Raw genomic sequence first — 21,366 nt, forward strand, 5'->3', positions numbered from 1 at the left:
TAGTTCCAGTGAATACAGTCATGAAGGCTAAAGGCCACACACCAGTGGATTTTCCCAACTATTTTTGAAATGAGAAAATTGTGTGACTCAGTAGTTATGAAACATCAGCCAAATATTCTTTGGTATCACAAAATACCAAATATTTAATTACTACACAAATCTAATTACACAATTCTAAAAACTAGCATGAAACTACCTGAAGTCTGATTTTTATGGTTTTCAATCCTCTTATGTTAAAAGCTGGGGGATCATTTCTTCCAAATACACGTTTTTAGTTAAGAAGGAAAGCCCTTTAACACATATTAAAGCTGTTGCCAGCATTAGCACAGAAGCATTTCATATCCTCTTAGAGCTGCCAAAACATTTCCAATGGGAGTCAGGTGGCTTAATTATCTCTGAGCCCTTGGAAGAATTACAAAAAAATTCAACTTGAAAGAAACTTTCTCACAGCAGCAGATGCAGAGAGCTCATCTGGGAAAGATGTTTCTCCAAATCTAGGAGAGGGAAAAGGGATCATATATCATTTTACCACAACCTTCCCCTCATACAAATGTGTCCACTTAGTGCAAAACCAAAGTGGAAGGAAACTACTTATTCAAATAAGCAATAACTGCAGAAAATACTAAACAGTTATAATCTTAATTTAAAGAGATTCCTGTCTAAGTGGTCACACCAATACTTTTTCTCATTTAAGCTGCTTAGATCCAATACCCCACTCAGCCTTTGACTTGCTGTTCAGCCCTTGCCCTGCTCTCCTGGACTTCAGGAAGCAAAAAGGCCACAATCAAAGGCAGAGCCAAAATGAAGCCTGTCTGAGCTCATTCTCATGCTGCCCATCACCCCCCTTTTGTGGGGGAAAAATATAACCCAACAAAACCCCTGAATTTTACAACAATCAGCATCACTTTGGAACTGCTCAGGCTACTTCAAGATGAATAAAAAAATCCCTCACCAAAGGAGGATTGTGTTGCATTAGCAATTGGACTGTCAAGAAACACTCTTCTTGTACACTGACATTTTCCAGGGAAAAACAGCAGAGCTCATGTACTTCCTTCTTGGCAGGCTCTGGAGCCTTCCTTTAGATAAGGGAGGAAAAACATCTTCTCTATCCAAGTCCAAATCTCCCATTTCTTAAGCTACAGTCACTAAGATATGACAGCTGCAGGAAAAATTGGCTGTGAACCCAGCCAGAATTACAAAGAGGAATGGAAGTGATCTGTGCAGAATAGACAAAGCAAGAGCTGCGTTTTCTCTACACTACTTATTTAGGTTTTCCTTTAACAAAATCCCAAGGAACCTGAAGATAAGTAGAATTTTAAGGCAGAACCAACTAAATACACAGCATAAGTGAATGTCTATACATTAAGCATGCACTCAAAAATTAAAATATTTATAACACTCTCTAAAGAAATCAGAAAACATCAAGCCAGAGAATAAGGGGTGGTGTGGGGATAGACAGAGAACTAAATCCAATCTAAATTTATATCAAACAGCCTCTGAAAATAAAAACTCCAAGCAGAAGGAGCAAACAGAATGAGAATATTCAGAACTGTAATTTTCAGAATGTGATTTTGCCACTTACCACTTGGACAGCAGCTCTCCCCACGTTTCAAGAATCTTTTCTGCACACTCTTTGGAAACATCTCCAGAACCACTTAAGAGTGGTTCATCATTGTCTGCCAAGAGAACAGAAGGGACACTACAGCCAAGGCCACATGGAAAGCCAGCAGGAAAAGTGGAAAAGCAGAAACCCAAATTATCTCCATTTTATCTCTGTCATGCCAGATGTAAGGCCAGATGTTTCTATACTCAGAAGTGGTCGTGGTTTGCTTTAAATTTTTTTTTTTAAAGCAGAAGTTTTTAAAAATGCATTAAGTTCCAAGCTGGGCAGGTCCTGGTACAGTTTCATCTCTCCCAGATGTCTGACTCTCCACTAAAACACTGCCTGCTGACACTTCCAAATTACACCAGCTTCTCCTTTCTGCTCTCAAACCTGCTCACAGCTGCTCAGGGAGGGGCAGAAGCCACATGATAATCCCCAGTTTTTCGGAGCCCTTTTTCACATTGTCCCAAACACACCACACAGGAGGCCTGGGCTGAGAAAAGCAGGGACACTGAAGGGCCAGATGAGGGAGAGGCTGACCAGGAATGCCAGGACACTGGGCATGGAATCTTGCAGTATCCCAGCAAGGAAACCCCTCAATCAGACAGATTCTGACTGGAAAGGATCCTACATCTTTTATAACCACATTATTCACCAACTGCCCTTTCTCAAAGTCCACAAAGCACAGGAGCTTCTTACCTTCCTCTTCATCATCCTCCGGAGGAGATGGGATCATGGAGCCCTGCGAGCCCGACTGGGGCAGCCGGAGGGAGGGGCTGGCTGTGGTTTTCCTTCTCTCCCTCTCAGACTCACTTTCCAGGCACACCACCTCATACAGAGTGTCTGAGTTGTTCTTCCTGTCCTTCTGCTTTATCTAGGAAACAAGGTTCATTTCACTGAGGATGATACACAAACCCCACATCACTTCCTAAGGCTCTGCCTTCTCTTTCCAGAACAGGAGAGCTGAGGAACAACTTCCATCCCATTCTCCAGTGAGGAATGTTGACACTTGGAGCCCACTGAATGCAAGGGGCAGGCTGTCAGTGCTCCCTGAAACGTGCTGGGAGCGTGCTGCACCCAAAGGCACAAAGTGCCTGCCACAGGCAGAAGTGGCACTTGGATCTGCCATCCACAGGGAGCTCATCTTTCCAACCACCAATGAACTGGACACAAATGCACTGATTTTTAAAGTTATAAATGCATCTGTGGTCTAAGAGATGAAGGTTCCTCCATATGCAGCAACTTTGCCTTTATTTAAACAGTAGCAGAAAATTTTTAGGTTTTTGCTTTCAGTTATGTCAAATTCTTTTTCAAAGAGAATTTATAAAATGAGCTAAAATAGAAAAGGTTTCTGGGAATACTGATGGTGGCAAAAGTAGTCTTAAAAACTTGTTCATAATTATTTGAACAAGATGAGATGAGCTTTAAGGTCCCTTCCAAACCAAACCAGCCTGGGATTCCATGATTTTCCCACAGCAATGGTCTTTAGTAAAGCTTCCAACTCTGGGTATACACTGCTGCAGGAACACAAATTGCTGAGTCCCAAAGCCTACTCTGTGATCCCGTTTCTCCATAATTTTCAATGCTTTGGTACCTTCCTTTCCCTTAAAAGGGGATTTTTCTTTGTGAAGCAGTTCTAAAATTTTAATACATTTTAAGGACTTGGATTTTTTTTTTTTTCTAAATGAATAAAAACACAGAGCAGAAAAGAGAAGGTGAAGAAAAGAGAGAAATAAGATTTATAATTATACTCCACACTAAGCTCCCAGTGCTCAATTTTATTCTTTGGAGCACTAAAAATGAAAAGAAATACATCAAAACTAAAAATGACTAAATCACTAAATGCAATCAGAGCAAATAAAATCCCTCTGCTTTCACCATTTCCGAATAAAGAAACACTGCCAAAGTAAGATAAGCCAATTCTGCACAGCTGGACTTTTAATGGGCTAATCATGACTCCACAGAAACAGCTTCCCTTCCAGGCTTATCAGGCAGTACATTCTATATTTGTTGCTTCCACTACGAGTTTTGATAATCTTCCATGAGTAAACACTGCAAGTTGGATAACCTGACAGTGTCTGTGGAAAAAGAGAATTGGCCAAGATAAGTCACAATGTCTGTGAATTTGGTAAGACAAAAGATCCAGAATTAGCTCAGTAAGATAAGCTTCCTTTAAACTGCCAAACAGAAAAGGCACCTTTTGGAGGTTGTAGAATATTTATAGCCCAACAGCCTCTACATGCTCCACCTCAAAAATATTCTAAATAAAAAGGCTGAGCTCATCCATGAGGAATTTTTCCACCTTAAACTTTGAAGGAAAGGGGTTTTTCTTTTTCTTTTTTAGAAAAAGAATCCTTGGTGAACTTCATCTTTGTTACTACCCAGATGCCATTCTTTGTTAGCACTTAAAGGCAAGTCTAAAAAGAATGAAGAAAACTCTCTTGCTTAACTCAAAACCTCTTTAAATAAGAACACTTATCAAGAAATTAGGACTCCAACTCTGCTTGCTTTTTGGGCTGCACCCAGAATTGCTAAGCCTTGAGAGAGCACGTACATCCACATTGTTATTTGCTTTCATACATTTCCAGTTCTTTAAAGATGACTTTCATTTCAGAACAATAGTTTCTAGAGCAGAAGAATAGCAGCTATTTCAAGTACATGATCTCTTCAGTGACTTGGACCTTCAACTGACCAGCCTTATTTTGAGACTAAGTTATTGCCTTGTACTGTTATTAGGAATATCCTGGACAGAAATAATGCTTCCATTTTTAGGAGATGGGTAAAAAAGTAAGTTGGAAAAAACAGTAAAATTTTTTAACAAGTTCTAGGGATTTTTTGTGGTTGCTTGGATTTTTTTTCCCCGGGGCAAACTTGGGCTATGTGTGAAATCTCTGTTTCCAACCATGCAGAAGGGGAAAATAGACTGACAAAAAATAATTTCCTTTGGAATTTCATGTGGATGTTTGCTCATCTAAAAACACTTCAGAAGAATTCTTCAGTTGGCATGATAAAATAAGTTTGGTGATCTATCAGATACCATGTCACCAGCATTACAGTAAGGACACTTTTTTTCTCTTAACCCTGAATTTTATACAATTATTCCTCTATACCCTTATGGCAGCAAGTCTCAGCATAGCCCCAGTTTGCAGATAAATCCTCCCTTCCTTTTCTTGCTGGGCTTTGGCTGGAAAATCCATAAGCCTCTCTGTAACTTCGCAGACTCATCAAAGCTATCAAAAAAGCTATTTCAGGCTCTTTATGGGAACTGCAAATAGCCAGCACCAATCAGCACAATAAAGGGCAGCTTTTCTCAAAGTGAAGTGCATTTATTTTACTTCTTTGAATCAGGAGGAAAATGTTGCATTCTGAACATTATATCAGTAAAGGTTTTTGCAATCATAGGGAGAAACAGCCCATTAATTGTCAATTTTATTTCTTTATTTTTTAACACATTACCTGTTTCAGTTTTAAGAAAAAATTTTCAGTTGAGCTCCGTTTGCTGAAGGGCCAGAAGAGCCTCTCGTTAGGTGAGCAAACTCTGACTTTGGTCTCCAGAATGAACCGAACGGGCTCCTGCACCTCAGTTATGACCAAATCCACAGCAGTGGTCATGAACAACACTTTATCTAGAGAGAGAAAATGAAGCCACAACGTGAAAAGAAACATTTCAAATAAAAATTCCATAACCCCTTTCCCAGTAGCATGGAAGAACAAAGGAAACTTTCCTTTTCAGAATCAATTTTCCCCCTAATTTAACATCTCAAAACCCTACAAGTTTCAAAATAGGAAAATTGGATCACTGTGCACTATCCACCAGAGAGTAAGGAAACTGCAGCCTTCAAGCCAAAAAAATGATCTTGTTAAAGAGAATAAAAATTCTGCTTTTTCAAATCCCACTGAAATTGTATCCAAAACCTTCATTAAACATTACAGAGGATCTGTGCACTTCACTGCACAGGGCAGACCTCTTGCCATCCAGCCCAATTACACTTCAATTCTTTTTTGGTTTTAGAAGTTACTTAAGTGTTTAATACCATGATATTAAAGGCATTTAAGACCATCTCAGTGAAGTTCCAAAAATTGACTACACACTCTGATGCTCCAAGGGGAGGCAACAGGGCTCAGTGACCTAAGAGATCTCTGTGGCAGGGAATGATAAATTGTGTCCTTCAGGCAGGATGGCATCCACTCCAGCACCAGATTGTGCCCAGCAGCTGACTTCCATGACTTTGCCCAGTCAATTCCCATTAACTTCCCAACCTCTGGCACACAACAGTGACAAGAGATTGAAAAGATGATAATTCAGCTGACATCTGAAAAGAAGTAATGGCATTCTCTTTCAGGACTCGAGACAGCAATGCAACATCAGCTAGTTTTGGATGACAGCTGGAATGGTTTGCTCTCATTTTCACAGGTATGGGAATCCTTCTGTTTAATTAAAAACCTGAGTTTGGAAAAAATTGAACTGACCACAAGACACTGAGCAAAGCAAGAGCCTGCAAAAGTAATTTCGTGCAATTCTCAATGGGATTCTTGAAAAGCTCCAGTGGTGCACAGAGCACCTGCATCCTGCCCCACACCTGCAGAGCCTCCTACTAGGACACAGTTCCTACAACACATTACTGAACATAGCTTGCTTTTATTTGTCCTTTTTGGGGGGGGTTTTTTGGGTTTTTTTCAAATTTCATGTGGCATTTAGCAGTCTTCTTTCTGAGAATTTATCTCATCCTGTGAAAGTCTTTTGTGGGATTCTTCTGAAAAGATAATGCCCACTATGGAAGTAATTTCCCTGCCTAGGGATAACACCTGGCAACATTCATACCTTTTGGTGTTTCTTCATTTACAAACTGGAAGTGTGGAGACTTTTGATTCCAGCTCCCAGTGATCACGTATGATTTCCCATCAGAACTTTTACCCATGGACTCCTGGAAACAAGGTAAGTTATTGGGTTTTATTTAAATTAAAGAAGTTTCTAATTCATGTAGCGCCAGTCCTGTGAAAGAGCTACTGCACTGGCAAGGAAAGGGCAAGCCCATGTGACAGAGTCTGCAGCAGAGGTCATCTCTGAGGGAAATAACAGAGCTCCCCTACAATTCTTGATGTCCACACTGATAACACAGAAAGGCCAATTAATACTAATGATTCTATTAGCACATGGCATGACCAGTAGTTTTGGAGGTGGCCATTGAACAGCAACTTTTAGTTTACAGAGGTGTGGATGAGAACACAACACATTATTCAGTCACTAAGAACCAAACCAATATTTTATCTAATGTTCAGCTTGTCTCTGTTCCCAACCTTATTTTCTGGGCAATCCAAAGCCTGGTAGAAAACTAAATTATTCATGTAGTATTAAACCTTTTTGAGTAGTCACTATGTACTGCATAAATAGTAGCAGATTTGTTGTCACTTCATACTTGTGAAGTCAAATGATCCCTATTATTACTTTATAGAGAAAATTGAGTCATAAGAACAAAGCACCCACTAGTTCTCAGTGTTACAGTTGAAGCCTCTCAGGCCTCGATTCTCACAGTGATAACTATGCTGTAAAACTTTCCATGTTCAAAGCACAGCACTTTAATATTCAGCATGTCTAAAAATAAGGTTCCATGTTTCTTATTTCTGGCCCCTGAATGAGAACAGTCATGACTGACTGTAAAACTGGGCAAGTCCCCTGATCAAGCACCAATCATGTTCTAACTGAGCAGTAGAGGCAGGGATTGAATTCAACTGCCCAGAGCCTCCCTCAACAGTGGAAACTACACCATCAATTCCCATCAGCAACTGCAGGAGTGTTCTCTGTCCATCCTGACATCATGCACAATCATAAGCCAAAGTCTTACTGAGTTTTGTTAAGACCCTTACCAAATCCAAAAGGTGCATGTCGCCACTCCGAACGTCTTTCCCACGGCTAAGGAGAAGGCCAAAACATCTGCAAAGCCAGGCAAAAAATGTAACTGCAAAACTTAGACATGCTCATAAACAAACCATTAACATTTCTTATCTAAGTATTTGCTGTCATACATCACAAACAGCCCATGAATCCACTGACAAACATCAACAAACCTTGGCATTTGAAAGCAGCATCAAGCATGTCCAGCAAAACAATGTCAAGCCAACATCAAAAATGTTGAGCAAGATTTCAGAATTATATTTACAAGATGGTTTTACTCTGTTTACAGCCTGGAAATTGTTCCATTACCTTCGTTTTACTAATAAAGTCACTGCTAACAAGGGTTCCTTATACCACAACAACACTTGGCCTGCAGTCTTCTGCCCTTCCTTTGGTGTCTTTTTTTTTGGTTTTTTAGACATATTTGCATAGAATTTACCCTTCAGTAGGGACAAGGATCAGATGAAATACAAGGACCTCTTTTATGATTTCATTTTGGCCTTTTCACATGGACTTTTGGCCCACACAGGTATGTCCCACTTCATCCTCAAGAGAAGTGTGGCACTAAATCATACAAATGGATTTGTGAACAATTACTAACCTGCTCCCTCAGAGGCAAAATACTAACATTAACAGATAAAGAATCTTTTAAAAGTTGATGACATTACCTTTCAATAGCAAGTTCTTTATTTGTTGTCTGCTGCACATAAATCACAATCTTCTTATCAATGCCTTGGCGGAGTTTAAAGCATTGCCTGTCCTTGTCTTTGGGAACTGCACTGTTATTCATCAGGAAAGAAAAAAAGAATTCTCAATTTAGCACCATTCCTTGCATATACCAAACCCAGAATCAGACACGGGTGCAGCTCCTTACACCTGGGATTCATTTAAACTAGAATAGCAAACTCTCAAAAAGGGAATTTAGGGACCACCTCAGCCTCACACTCTCTATTCACTCGCTTTCCAACAGAACCATATACTGCATGGAAGAGAATCTCTACCTGAAATAACCTTTCCCATCATCTTCTTTGATTTCCAGAGACACAGAGAAGGTGAAGATGTCACTGTCTGGAGTCTGGGGGGTGGCAGTGGCTGAGAGTGGGGTCTGTTTGGCAGAGCGCCGGAAGGCAGTGGCAAAGCTGTACAGGATTCGGCTCACCTGCAGCCAGAGTGCACAAACATCAGCTGAAACCTCCCTGGACTTTCACTAATTCACAACAAATTATATGAAAACAATTCCTTTTTAGCATCTAATTAAGTGTTTTTCTGCGCTTCTCAGGATAAACTGTTAACTGTGCATTCTTATCCCATAACTAAGGTTTGTTGATGAATGAATTACAATACTTCTAAAGTGCCTGAAAAACTTCATTTAAATTTCAGTAATAACATTTACATGTAGGTAATTATCATTTGACAAAAAGCTTGCACTTACAGCCTCTTGGATTTCACACCGGAAGACATGAATCCTGAAGAGTTCTGCATTGTAGTGGCTTTCAGTGAAAGCAAAGCAATCACTTTCAGGGGTCCCATCGTGCCCTCGTACACAGAAAAGGATTTTATAGATTGGATAATTTGCTATTTCTGTGTTTGTCTGAGGATCTAAAAGTCTGTTAAAATAGAGAGAAGGGAAAAAAAGCGAGCTTGCACCTTATGAAGAATTATTTCAGCCAGACATAACTTGCAAGCTTTAACAATTTCATACCTCCTAGAGAAGTACACCACAAAAACTAGATCCCATCATTTACTGCAAAGCATGACCACCATAACGACGTTTAAATTGAACAACGCAAAAAAATACAATGCCACAAATGTTTCCACCAATAATTCCCCATGGTTTTCACAGATTAGTCTTCCAAAAGTTACCCTAATATTTGACAGTGGACAGACCCACCTCTGTCAGGCCTCGTGTATCAGACATTTTCCAAACTACTTTCCAGGTTACTTCCTAAGTGCTCACCAATAACCAATCCCACTATGGCTTTGGTGATAGCTTGGAGTGTTCAGTGAACAAATTCAAAGGATCCCTTTTCCCAGATGTCCATAAAACCCACTTCTCCCACTAAAGAAAATCCAAGCTGCTCAAGTCTCCTGCCAGGTAAAGCATCAGCGTGTTTGCTTTCCAAAGGAGCCAAGACGAAGGCAGGGCCCCAGAGCAGCGAGCCCCGTACCTGACGGTGCCCTCGGAGACGTTGGGCACGGACAGGGTGACGTCCAGGGAGATCTGGCACTGGCCACGCAGGATGGACATCATGCGCAGCGCCTCCACCTCGCTGCGCGGGGCGTTCACCGAGGCGCAGCCCAGGTAGGTCAGCTTGCTGAACACCACGCTGTCCTCGTCGGTCACGGGCGTGAAGGGGCTCAAATCCTCACAGTCTAGGGCAGCACACGAGGGGGAAGGTCAGAAACAAGGCAAGGCACTGCAAGGGAAGTGTCAGACACCAGCTGCCCACTGAACGGACAACAAGAGAGGCTAAACAGAAAAGCCAGGCCAGGTCAAAACACTATAGGAAAGACCTGTACTTATATTTTATACAGCCAGGCAAGGAAGCTTAATATTTGTGCACACATCTCAGGGCTGGTAGAGCAGCTTTCAGAATACAGGACAGCTCAGCAGATATTAACTCTTGCATCACATACATAACCTGGAATTTACTGCACTGAGTATAATGTGAGACATGGGGAAAGGCTACTGGCCACACATGTACCTAAATTCTCTTCACTTTCCCCACAAAATCCAAGGTCATAAGATACTACCAGGCATTCCTCCCCTTTTTTTCCTAACCTCCTTGGGATGGTTTCACTGGCAAGCTCATTTCTGGTTTCTGGAGTCCTGCCACAGACACTGGGTTAATGGTAGAGGATGCTGACGCTTCAAGGACAACAGGTTCTTCCCCATCTCCATCAGTTCTGACTTCTCCATGGTCCCGGTCACTGGACTGATCCTCCATGGGTGGATCCATCAGCACGTCCTCCAGCTCCCGCTGCAGCTGCTGCTCACTTCCATTCCCCACAATCTGAGAGCCACAGAGTTGGGACACAAAAAAGAAGAAAAGACTGTTCAAACAACAAAAAGCACCCCTCAGGCACAGAGTCATTCATACTGCTTTTTATTTACCAGTCAAAGCAGCAGTCAACAAATTTAACCCAGTTACAACCATAAACACAAACTGCAGGGTGCAAGTGCTTACCAGCATGGATTAAATCCTTTCTGCTCTAGCAAATCTATCAGCTCAAAGCAGGAATTTTCTAGCACTAGGAAAAGTGAGGAGATTACTTTCAAACTAGTCTTTAATCACTAACTACAAAGACTACCTTTGACAGAGAAACTTACAGTTGCCCACAGTATGGGCTAAAACAATTCTGAGATTAACACCAGAAAGGGACAAATATAATTAAATACGTTATGTGCTTTATGGGCAAGACAGTAAGGTTTCACAGGAAGAGAAGCATCTGGAAAAAGATTATGACATCATGCTGAGGAGAAGCAACATCATTGCTTTGTTTCCTAACGCTCAGCTGCAGTCTGACTTTGAGCTCACTGAAGTCAACATGAAAGCATGAAGCCACCTCAACAGTGTGAAATAAGGTCCTGATGAGGAAAGGGAATGAAGACATTCATTTCAGGAAGCTCTCAGATACTGCTTCTAAGGAAACTCTGTCCATTCCTCTGCAGTTAATAGGGAAGTGACTGAGTTTGCAGAGTATTTACCAGATGCCATCAGTGAAAGATACTTGCTTCTAACACTTCTGCAGCTGCTGGTGGCTATTCCTGCTGACACCAAAACTCAACCCTAGGAGCACTTCCATATTCTCACCTCTCTGTAAACTCACTGCTTTAACATGCTACACACCAGCTACTAAAATCCAAATTATTCAACTAGCCCAAAAAGTAACAATCCAGTGACTGTTTTCCTACAGAATCTAAACAGTAACAACACGAGACATTTCTGCTCTTGAAATTGACACAAACAGAATGTCGCTTTTTGTACAGACTGAAATACACTCCTGTGCTGGGATCACCTGCCAGGAGCAGGACAGGGTAACTGCCCTACTCAGCTGTACACCCACAGAGGGAGGCATCTGTAACCTGCAACTAGTGACAGAAATCCACACATTGCCATTTTCCTCCCAATAACTTTAGTATTAATTTGCATGATTCATTGTGGAAAAATCTTGCACAAGCATGGGGTCATCACAGGCAGAAGGCTTTCAAGCATCAGGTTTATTATTCAGGTCTTTGCAGGCAGTCATCAGAACAATGATGATGGATGATGACGATGATGATGGAAGATGCACCATGTTCCTCTTCTGTATGGAGTTTATATGTTTTGCAACAAAATAGAATTAGTTAATTATAGCGTTCTGTCAGCCCCTTCAAAGGCTATATATCAAAAAAACCTAGAGTAACTTCTAGTTCACAGAACCTGTTCTCTAGGAAACCTGAAGTTAAAACTCATTCTGGTAAAAATCTGCATCTGATACACCTTTCCTCACAGTCAACACTTTGGTTTGGGAAAGGAAGGTGAAAAATTCATATCCAGTAAGAACTACATGTTGTATTAGTATTAATATAACATGCACATGAAAAATGTTCTATTCTATCAAGATTAAAAGCCAAAAAAATCTGAACTGTGATCTACTCTATTTGGTAAAATAATCAGTATGAATAACATATCTAGATGTTACATCTATAAAACATAATCTTGTAAATAAAATTTGCCAAAAATAGTAGTGACAGGTAAAACACAAATTCAAGCTGTTTACAGAAAATAGGCATGTAAAAATAAAAAACCCATCTCATAGATATTCCAAACATCATCATCAAAACCCCATTTAAAAAGCAATTTTAACTAATTTCTCCAAGAAAGCTTTCCTTCTCAGCCCAGACTACCCTCAAAAAGAATTTTGAAAGGCACAGTAACCACACTTCTGGACTAGAGGAGCCTGCTGTTCTCATAGCCCCAAGTGCAACAAACCAGCTGCCTGCACACCGAGGCCTAAAACACAAACCAAGGTGAAATCCATGTCAAGCAAAGTTCCTCATGCACCTGTTTGGGTTCCCCACATCAGGGGAACAGGGCACACAAAGGTGTAAAGGTGCCTGAAACCCAACTGCAGCCCCAAAACCAGAGCCAGCCTGGCAGAACCAAGGGCAGAAGGGAACAGTAACAGGTGCACCTGATCAGAGCTTGAGGCTGAGCAAAGAAACCACTACCCTAACCATGGCTTTCTCCATTCTCACAAAACTCAAAACTGACTTTACTTAGCCTTTAACTAGGAGGTAGCAAACTTCCATTAGCACACCAGGGGATTTGTCAGAACTGTGATTTACTGCCTTCTCCTGACACATGTGCTGCCACCTCTGCTGGGAGAGGTCTCGCTGTGCCAGGGAGTTCAGAACTCCTGCTCCACACTGTGCTCCAGGAGCAAAGCTTTCCTAAATCCAGCCCAGTCCCACTGCCAGTGGGCAGGAGCAGACACAGGAACAACACTGGAAAGCAGAGACAGCAGGCAAACTGGATTTCTTGTTAAGACAGAAAATTGCCATTAATCACTCAGATAGCAGCCAATAACCAACAGCACATGCTCTCCACACTGGAATCCTGAAAAGCTCAAGGTGAATCGCTTTTTTGAAGGCTGGTGCTCAGTCCAGGCTCCAAATTCATAAAGAAGCTTAAGACCTGCAAAGCTCTGTGGCGTTCAGTGCCAAAGTAGAGAACAGCATAACTTTATTTTACAACTGATGATCAAGAGGCAGCAGAGCTCATGTTCTTCCTTCCTCATCAAGAGAAACAGCACACCTGTAGCCAGCATTTCATAAACCACTTCAGAGGCAAACAGTGACACAAAGAGCTCCCATGTGGAGCAAGAAGTGTTGCAGACTATGACATTTCATGCTTCCAAATTTTCGTTGGGGATAACAGGATGGAACAGAGAAGCTGGTTGACATGAGCATGTCTGTCTCCTGGGCTTTCAAATGATGCTTCAGGAGCTGATTACAGACACTGACACAGAAGCATTCTCAAGGTAAGTACCACTATGAGACTAATCTGAATCCCTAAGTCCTGATCTTGATGCTGCTGGTATCTGCAGCACTGAGAAAGACAAGCATGAGGCTACAGCCTTCCAGCAGGTTTCACAGATCACCAGGCTCCATGCTTAAGAAATGTTCCTGTTTTTAGACTATTCTATGATGCAAAGTGACATCTTCTACAACCAGCATAAAACATAGGTGAACTTTTTTGCCAGCTTAAGCAAAAGATCAGTTTTGAGACTCTTAACTGATAGAATTTGTTTGAAATCTTAAGTAAAAGAAAAGAGCCACTATAAAAGCATGTCTTGCCCCAGACTCAAAGGAACACAAGAAACACAAACAAAGCAGTTGGGAGGTAAAAGCAAGAAGAGCAAAAGCATCAAGAAATGTTTGATAAAGTCTCTGTTACAACTACTGCAAAGGAAAAGCGGAGCACCCAGTCCAACAGGCAGAACACAGGATTTCTTATCCTCTTTAAAGACAAGAGATGCAGTTGTAGACAGACATCAGTTTCTTCCAATGGTGGAATATCTCTTTCCATCTCCCACAAAGAACACACAAACTCGACTCACTCTAGGGAAGATCCAGTTTTCAACACATTAAAGTGATGGAATTTGGAGTGATTACCTTACTTGTGCCACTTTTCTTAAAAACTGCTGAAATATAAATTGGGATGAATGTTGCTCTCAGTAGCAAAAAAAAAAGTAGAGGGTGACAAGGGTCTCTTTTCAGAACAGCACTTTTACAAGTGAGAAGATGCCAGTGCCCTTCCAGCTCTCACAAGCCTTTCACAGAGAGCTCGTGTTCTCTGATTCATGCCAAGCTGTTAGTTTTAACTACTCTTCTACGTTTCTAAAAAGAACATTTCACTTTGGGGAAAACTTCAGTGTATCTTTTAACCTGAATTAACAGATACAGTCAAATCCATGCATGCTAATATTGCTTTCCACCTGAGAGCTGAGATAAAATCACAGTTCCACGTTCTTGACAATCAGCCTGTTTCATCCCAAGCACTTTAGGAAGAATTCTGCAAAGTGGGGAAAAAACCCACAGCTAGTGATGGAGAGAGCTCTTACTCAAAACCTAATTACCACCTCTGACATCAGCAGCAAAGAAATTACTGACAAAACTGGTTCTTGAATACGTTCTCCCTTCTGTCAAGTCTTCCACAACAAAGAAGTCCCTCTTTAAGCTCTCTTTGGTTAGTTTGATTTAGAAGAACAGGGAACAAACTCAGGTTATTGGTTCTTACCTTCAGTCCTGTTTTTTCATCATCACTACCATTATTTGTAGATGGTGTTTCATCCCCTTGCCTGGAAACCAAGACAAAATCTTCACTGTTAAGAGTGGATACCGAGTCTGAAGAGACACTGATTTTTCCAACAGAAGCCTTGTCATCCATGACTTAAAAAGGAAGTTCGATTCATGAATGAGATTAAATATGTTATAAACTCCTGAAAAACAAAAATCATAAAAATACTTATATAAAACTTCATGCTAAATGCTCAAATGTTTCTTTTCAGAAACCTGCTGACTAATTATAAAAACTAACTCATCTGACAGCACAACCAAGCTCCAACTCCTCTCTCAGTGCACACTCAAAGTCCTGCCCTCATCTTGCTAAGCAGCACATGCTATTACAGCACTGCTTTCCACAGCTCACAAAACGGAAGTTAATAAAACTCTTTGCAGTATTTCATGGTTATGTCAGTCACCACTTTCTACACATCACACAAAATAGGGCCCTGGAACATACACTGCACTTGCTGACAATTAAGGCCAGCACAATAAAGTCCACTTACTTCCTTCAATTAATACCTGCCTTCACCTATGTTCATGCAAAAGTTACTTTTATTTATCAGAGCTCACTGCATGCTGCAGTCACATTCTTTTTCCCCAAGCAAGAGTTTGACCTAACTCCTGATATTTTGCTCTGAAACCTTGGGACATGGAGCATTTCATGAATCTATGCTGAATCTTCTGTACTATAAGGAGCAATAAAAGCAAAGACTTCCAAGAAGCAGGAAGAACAGCGTAGGCTGGCTCAGTACTGAGAAGCAGAGCCAGCAGAGGATTTTAAAAAGCTGGAACTGGCACTGAGAGGCATTTAAAGAAAGGAACAAAAGGTGAAGTTCAGCTGCACACCTTGAACTCTACAGCACAGATTCCCAGAATCCATGGCTCAAAACAGACTGCTGTGATAAAAATGGGTGATTAAATTCCCAGAAACCCAAATATGCCCTTATCTCAAAGGCTCAGGTCTTTACAAACTCCCAAACATAACCAAACTCAAATGCTTTTTCAGCCTCCAGTTTTGCCTTCCAACCTGGAAGCATCATCCCAACCTGGCTTCCAACAGTGCAGCCAAACAACGGAGACCTGGCACAGCCCACAGCATTCCTGCCTCAACCAGGAACAATGCACCAGAAACAGCAAAGCCTGCTTTTATTCCTATCAATGCCCTCCCCACAACCACCAATACAACATGAAATCTGCCAGGAGGACAACTTCTAACCAACTACCAATCTAATCACCCAGTGATCCTGGAACATGTTTCAGAGAACAACTGAAGCAGAGTGTAAGAGGAAGAATGGATGTGGTTTGTTCATGAATGACAACACACCTGTGATTATTTGATTTATTTTCAAAATCATGTGTGGTACTTAGATATCCTTTTCAAAACCATTTTAAGATCCACTGACTTCTAGTGGGAATTACTGGCTGGGAAATGTAGGCATTGTGAGAAGTTCTACACACTGTATGTCTATCTGGTATTAGTCACATGTATCTCAAAGGTAGGGCAGAGTTCTTATTGTTAAAGATACTTTTTTTTTTAAGAATTCATATTAAAACATTTCTATAGAAGTTCCGTGTTGCACCATCTATATAAGACACAGATCTCTGAAAATACCTAAATCAAAGATCTTGAAACACAGACTAAAAATAAGCATCAAACACTAAATACCTCTTTGGCTTTACTGTTTTCATTCAAACAGAGCAAACTCATCTTCCACACTGACAGCAGGAGTAGAGAAGCAGGCTTTGATCACAACCAGCTGTAAAGATCATCCAGGCAAGGATCACTTTAGCACTTTATTTTGGTACAGTCTGTCTGTCTTGAAGTGCTAATTTCTCCTATTTCCCAAGTGTTTCAATGTGACACCTTTCCCCAGCATCACCTTCAATTCAATGCAAGTTTCCGTGTGTGGTGTAGGGAGGTGTAAACAAACCCCACGCGGATGCCGGGGTGCAGCCAGCCCAGCCTAACCCCACAGCAGTGTCACAACACACCATTGCAACACCAGGACGTCCCAGGCAGCCCAACTCTGCCAGTCTAACAGTGAAACCTCAAGAAATTACACAAGATAGGAGAGCACAGGAAAGGAGACAGTGGAGCAGGCAACTGAGAGCAGCTTTTGATGTAGCAGCAAGCAAAGCTCAGATACCCAGCTGAGCTGGAATCAGCCACAGGGGTTCATTGGATTAATGCTCAAACACTCGAGGTGCAAAAGTAGTCTTCAAATATTAAAATATTGCCGGAAGTTAAACAAAATTTCTATATCCTCATACTTTGCCTTGCATGGATTTAATTTCCTCCATTCCTGGCTATCACTTTGTTCCATAGAGGTTACCACAGGGATCGTTTTACCTGAATCAGAAAGCTCACAGTGGCAGAATCCCCATCAGAAAGCCTCCAAGCCCATTAAAATAAGGGCCAGCCTAGAAGGGCACACATCAAAGACCAGCAGAGCAATTACGTGTGGCTCAGGAATCAAACCCCAAGAACAAACAGCAGCAGTGACAGTGCTCTTTAGCAATACCTGCAATTGGTCTCAGACCCAAAGCTTTCTGCTCTCACAGCTTAGGACCAAAGACCTCAGTCAAGCACAGAGCTCAAGTTCTGATGTCCCTCAGAAAGCCAGTGTCTCAAGCCCTACCATGGAAAGAGACTTTGGTTTGTTTAAGCATAAATAAAATAGGAGCTTTTGAATTCAGCACAGTTCAGCTCCTGACACAAAACTACACCACAATAAGGTAGTGTTTGCCTGAAGGTGTATTTACACCTCCATGGGAGACAGAGTGTCTGGGTAAAACAGGTACAGAGAGGCAAACTTCTACCAACCTCCTACCTTGCTCATCTGTGTAATTAAATGGGTGTTCTGGCCTCTCCTCACACAACAAACTATTGGAGAAAGTTGCAAAATGAGAAAGTCAACACAGTTGGCTCTTTGGTCACTGCTTTCAGTTTTACTTAAAATTCCGGTTCTCTGTGAAATTCCCCTTCCTTGCTGTTACACCTTACTCTCTACTCAAGAGAATATGCAGAGCAACAGCAGAGACCCCATTCACTATGATTAAAAACTTCAACAACTGGAAAGCAAGCCTACCAAAAGTTCAGATTAGTTACACACACTCGTAAAAATTTCTCTTTTACTTTCCCTCCCTTTCCCCAATATTTGACACCTGACCTGCAATTCGTGATCAAAGTTTTCCTTCAAAGTTCTGCCAGAATGCATTTAAAAGAGCTTAAAGCAAACAGTATATATAAAACCTTCAATTTTACATTACTTGAAGAGGCTGAGGCTTGAATGCCACCTTGAGACACGTGCAACAAGTGAAGCACGGCACTGGTAACTATAGCTGGTCTCACTGCATTTCCAAGGAATACCCATAATAATTTCTGGTGCTTAGAACATCCATGACCACCCAAAAAGACAGAGGGTGAATGGAAAAATCAGTATTTTGGGCATGAACTTCTTCAGTCTGAGAGTCAACAGCAGATGTAGCATCCTTAGCACGGAATTTACAGGAAAATACAACAGAAAAAGAAGTTCTGGGTTTCCAGGGCAGAAAAGAGAATAAGCATGAGAACAGGTATGCAGACCAGAGAGGAAAAGGTTTTTTCCCCATTTATATCTTTCTCAGCTTTTGTACCTCAGCTGCAGTTCCTGAAGTGATTCCACAAAGTTCTGATATATCTGATGCAGAACGCACTAGATAAAGAACAATACAGCAATATTAACTAAATTACTGAAGAACAGTAATTCATTTGCCTTAAAAAGCAAAGTCAGAAAGCTTGGCATGCAAAACAAACTTATATTCTCTATCCTCCAAAATATGAAACCACTAAGTATAGTGTTAAAAACCATGGAAAACGAGAAGGTGAAATGCAGAAAAGATACTGAGATGGCTGAAAAACCTAAATATAATGTATTTTCTGTTTCTACTCCTCTGGCTCTATGCGCAGTTTAACAACAAATCAAATCCAGTATGGTTCAATTTAAAGATACAAAGTTCTGCTTTGCAAGAGTTCATCATTAGCATCTTAGTGTGGGTGAGCAGTGGAATTTGTGGCAGAGTTCAGAGGCTTTACAGAGCACTTTGCAGAGCTGTGTTATGACAAAGAACCCAGCATTCTGTAAGACTCTGAGCTCCTAAAGCCTTGCACAGCTGTGGGTTTTTCTACCCGTACAATTCACCTAGTGCACACCTGTTGTTTTAAAATACATTGCAAGTCCTGAAAAAAGCCTGGAAAACACTCCAGGACAATGCCTGTGTTTCATCACAGCTCTGGGAAAAAAACCCAAACAAACAGTATAGAAACAATCAGTAGCAATCTTTTTTCTTCTCACATATCACATGATTAGTCTGCTTAATCATCTTGGATCTTTACCCACCTTCCCTGAGCAACACATACTCTGAAATGCAACAAGAAGTCCTTGGTACTCAAAATGAAGCAGGAAAGCCAGAGGAATACTGCATGTGAAAATACAGATTTAGGATGACTAAAGAGTCATTAATAAAAAATAACAACTACAAGTCTAACTTTTCCTTTCATTTTACAACACTGACAGCCATAGATGTTCCCACTAATTTCAAGAGCCAGAAAGAAAAAAGATATTGCTATTTGGAAATAATGGTGTCTCTAAATCCACCCCTCTCCTCACAGATCTTGGGAAGAAGAGTGAATCACTAGACACTGTATACAAAACCAGGCATCAGATAAAACACAAGAGTTAAGCTAATGCAATCTCTGTTAACAACCTTTAACAAGTTGACAGCTATTGCCAACATAATTTTGCTTTCAATCCAAATTTGAACTATCTGCCAGAAAACAAAACCCTAATTTTAGGCTCTTGTAATCAGTAATTCCCCATCCCAGAAACAAGCAGCCTGTCCTGGGAAACTGCAGTTTATAAAAGAAATGCTGACACTGCCTTAGCCAGCCCAGCACAGGAATGCTGCTGGAATGAATTAACTGTGAACAGTTGGTTCATCCATGCACCAGCCCCATCTCAGAGCTGTGCAGCCAGGACACAGCACGGGCTGGAGGCTGGGAGGAAGCCAGGGCAGCCAGCAGCTAAACAAACTCTGGGGATGATGCTCCATGTACTGCTGGAGCTGCTTTCTCATTAGGATTCAAACACTAATGGGGAGTTACGCTCACCACACAACCAGAGCGCTTTAAAAATACGCTGTGGAAGAACCAAGAAAAAAGGAGTTACATTTGGTGTGTACTACTAAACACCGTCTGCACTTAGGGCTGGAAATTGGAAGGAAACCTCTACGCCAAGCTCCACTGGTTAATTTGTTTACTGTGTACACAAAAATAAGTTTGCTCAGGTCCTTGACCTTTTGAGTAGAGGCCTTTAAAAAGAATACAGTATTTCTGCAAGTCAAACAGCAGTGGGCAGCTCCTGTAATAATGTTTTCTAAGTAGCCAAAGGTCTCAAAAATCCTATCAAGTTGGGCTTTAACAGAATCCGTAAGTAAAACAGAATCTGAAATGCCGATCAAGCCATACCTCTATGCCCTACCTGTTCTCCAGCCTGTATTCAAGAAACAAACACAATCTTTTTCCGCTGCAAACCTCTCACGTGATTTTTTCCTTCTCTCCAAATTCTCTCCTGAATACTTTTTCTACTTCTCCTTCTCTCCTCGAAAATGATCAAGCAAATCTACACGAAGATAAACCACCAACTTTACTTCCAGCAGTTCGATTTCCACTTAATTTTTAATGACAAGTGTTTTTAAACCAAGTTCAGGCAATCTGTTTATACTTAATTTCCACTCCTAACTGACACAACCAGTCCTTAAAAATTATCTACTGGGGACACTAACTGAAAGAAACACTTCCTTGACAAGAAGAATAAAACCCGCAAAAAACACAGAAGTTATGGTACATGAACCAAATAAAGATGCCTGCACGCAACGAAATGCTACATTTTAGGATCCACCTGGAAGCGACAGGCAACAACCGACACCTCGCGACACGGAGAGGAAAAGCGGCTGCCCGGCCGATCCCTCCGCGACAGTCCCGCGCCGCCCGGGATGGGACGCGGGGGAAAAGCCGGTGGCTCCGGGACGCGCTCCGAGGCGGGTGGTCCCTGTCCCCAACACCCGCAGCGGGGGAGCTGGGGAGGACGGGCTGGGCCCGACGTCTCCCGCCTACCCCAGGGCTCGGCCCAGCCCTGCAGGACCCGGGGCGGTCTCACGGCCCCGCTGCCGCCGAGGCCGCGGCCCTTGCGGGCAGAGGGGACGGGGAGGCACCGCGCCGGGTGGGAGACACGGCCCCGGAGGCGAGGGAGGGACCCGGCGGTAGCGGAGCGCAGGACGGCCCCCAGCTCCCGCACATCGGGAGGGAGCGCCGGCGGGGCAGCGGCGGCGGAGCAGCGCCGTGGGAGCGCAGCGGGAGCGCAGCGGGAACGGGGCGGACGCGCCCCCGCGGCAGCGCGAACCGCACCTACCCCGGCCGCCGCCGCCGCTCCCGGTGCCGGGCCTGGGCCGCCGCCGCCCCACGTGACCGGGCGGAGGGGCGGCCCCGCCGGTCCTTCC

The 21,366-nt window shown here is 42.2% G+C and overlaps 1 protein-coding gene across 3 annotated transcripts in view; it reads right to left on the reverse strand.

The window, feature by feature from the left end:
• RABGAP1 (RAB GTPase activating protein 1) overlaps positions 1 to 21,351 on the reverse strand; it is a 60,517-nt gene extending 39,166 nt beyond the window's left edge. The window contains exons 1-13 of one of the 3 annotated variants that reach the window (XM_050980853.1): positions 21,279 to 21,305; positions 18,466 to 18,524; positions 14,783 to 14,984; positions 10,279 to 10,510; positions 9,665 to 9,869; positions 8,929 to 9,103; positions 8,498 to 8,655; positions 8,165 to 8,275; positions 7,469 to 7,535; positions 6,426 to 6,528; positions 5,060 to 5,229; positions 2,303 to 2,477; positions 1,583 to 1,676 (exon numbers count right to left, since the gene is read on the reverse strand). In XM_050980853.1, coding sequence (XP_050836810.1) covers positions 1,583 to 1,676; positions 2,303 to 2,477; positions 5,060 to 5,229; positions 6,426 to 6,528; positions 7,469 to 7,535; positions 8,165 to 8,275; positions 8,498 to 8,655; positions 8,929 to 9,103; positions 9,665 to 9,869; positions 10,279 to 10,510; positions 14,783 to 14,932 — 1,640 coding nt within the window. In that variant the 5' untranslated portion in view covers positions 14,933 to 14,984; positions 18,466 to 18,524; positions 21,279 to 21,305. Of the gene's footprint in view, positions 1 to 1,582; positions 1,677 to 2,302; positions 2,478 to 5,059; positions 5,230 to 6,425; positions 6,529 to 7,468; positions 7,536 to 8,164; positions 8,276 to 8,497; positions 8,656 to 8,928; positions 9,104 to 9,664; positions 9,870 to 10,278; positions 10,511 to 14,782; positions 14,985 to 18,465; positions 18,525 to 19,208; positions 19,288 to 21,278 lie in introns of those variants that run through there. The other 2 variants (XM_030231548.2, XM_030231547.2) reach the window with 2 other exon arrangements.
• Positions 21,352 to 21,366: the final 15 nt, after the last annotated feature.

This window comes from Serinus canaria, chromosome 17 (assembly GCF_022539315.1).
Source record: "Serinus canaria isolate serCan28SL12 chromosome 17, serCan2020, whole genome shotgun sequence".
In the NCBI taxonomy this organism is placed as follows: Eukaryota; Metazoa; Chordata; class Aves; order Passeriformes; family Fringillidae; genus Serinus; species Serinus canaria.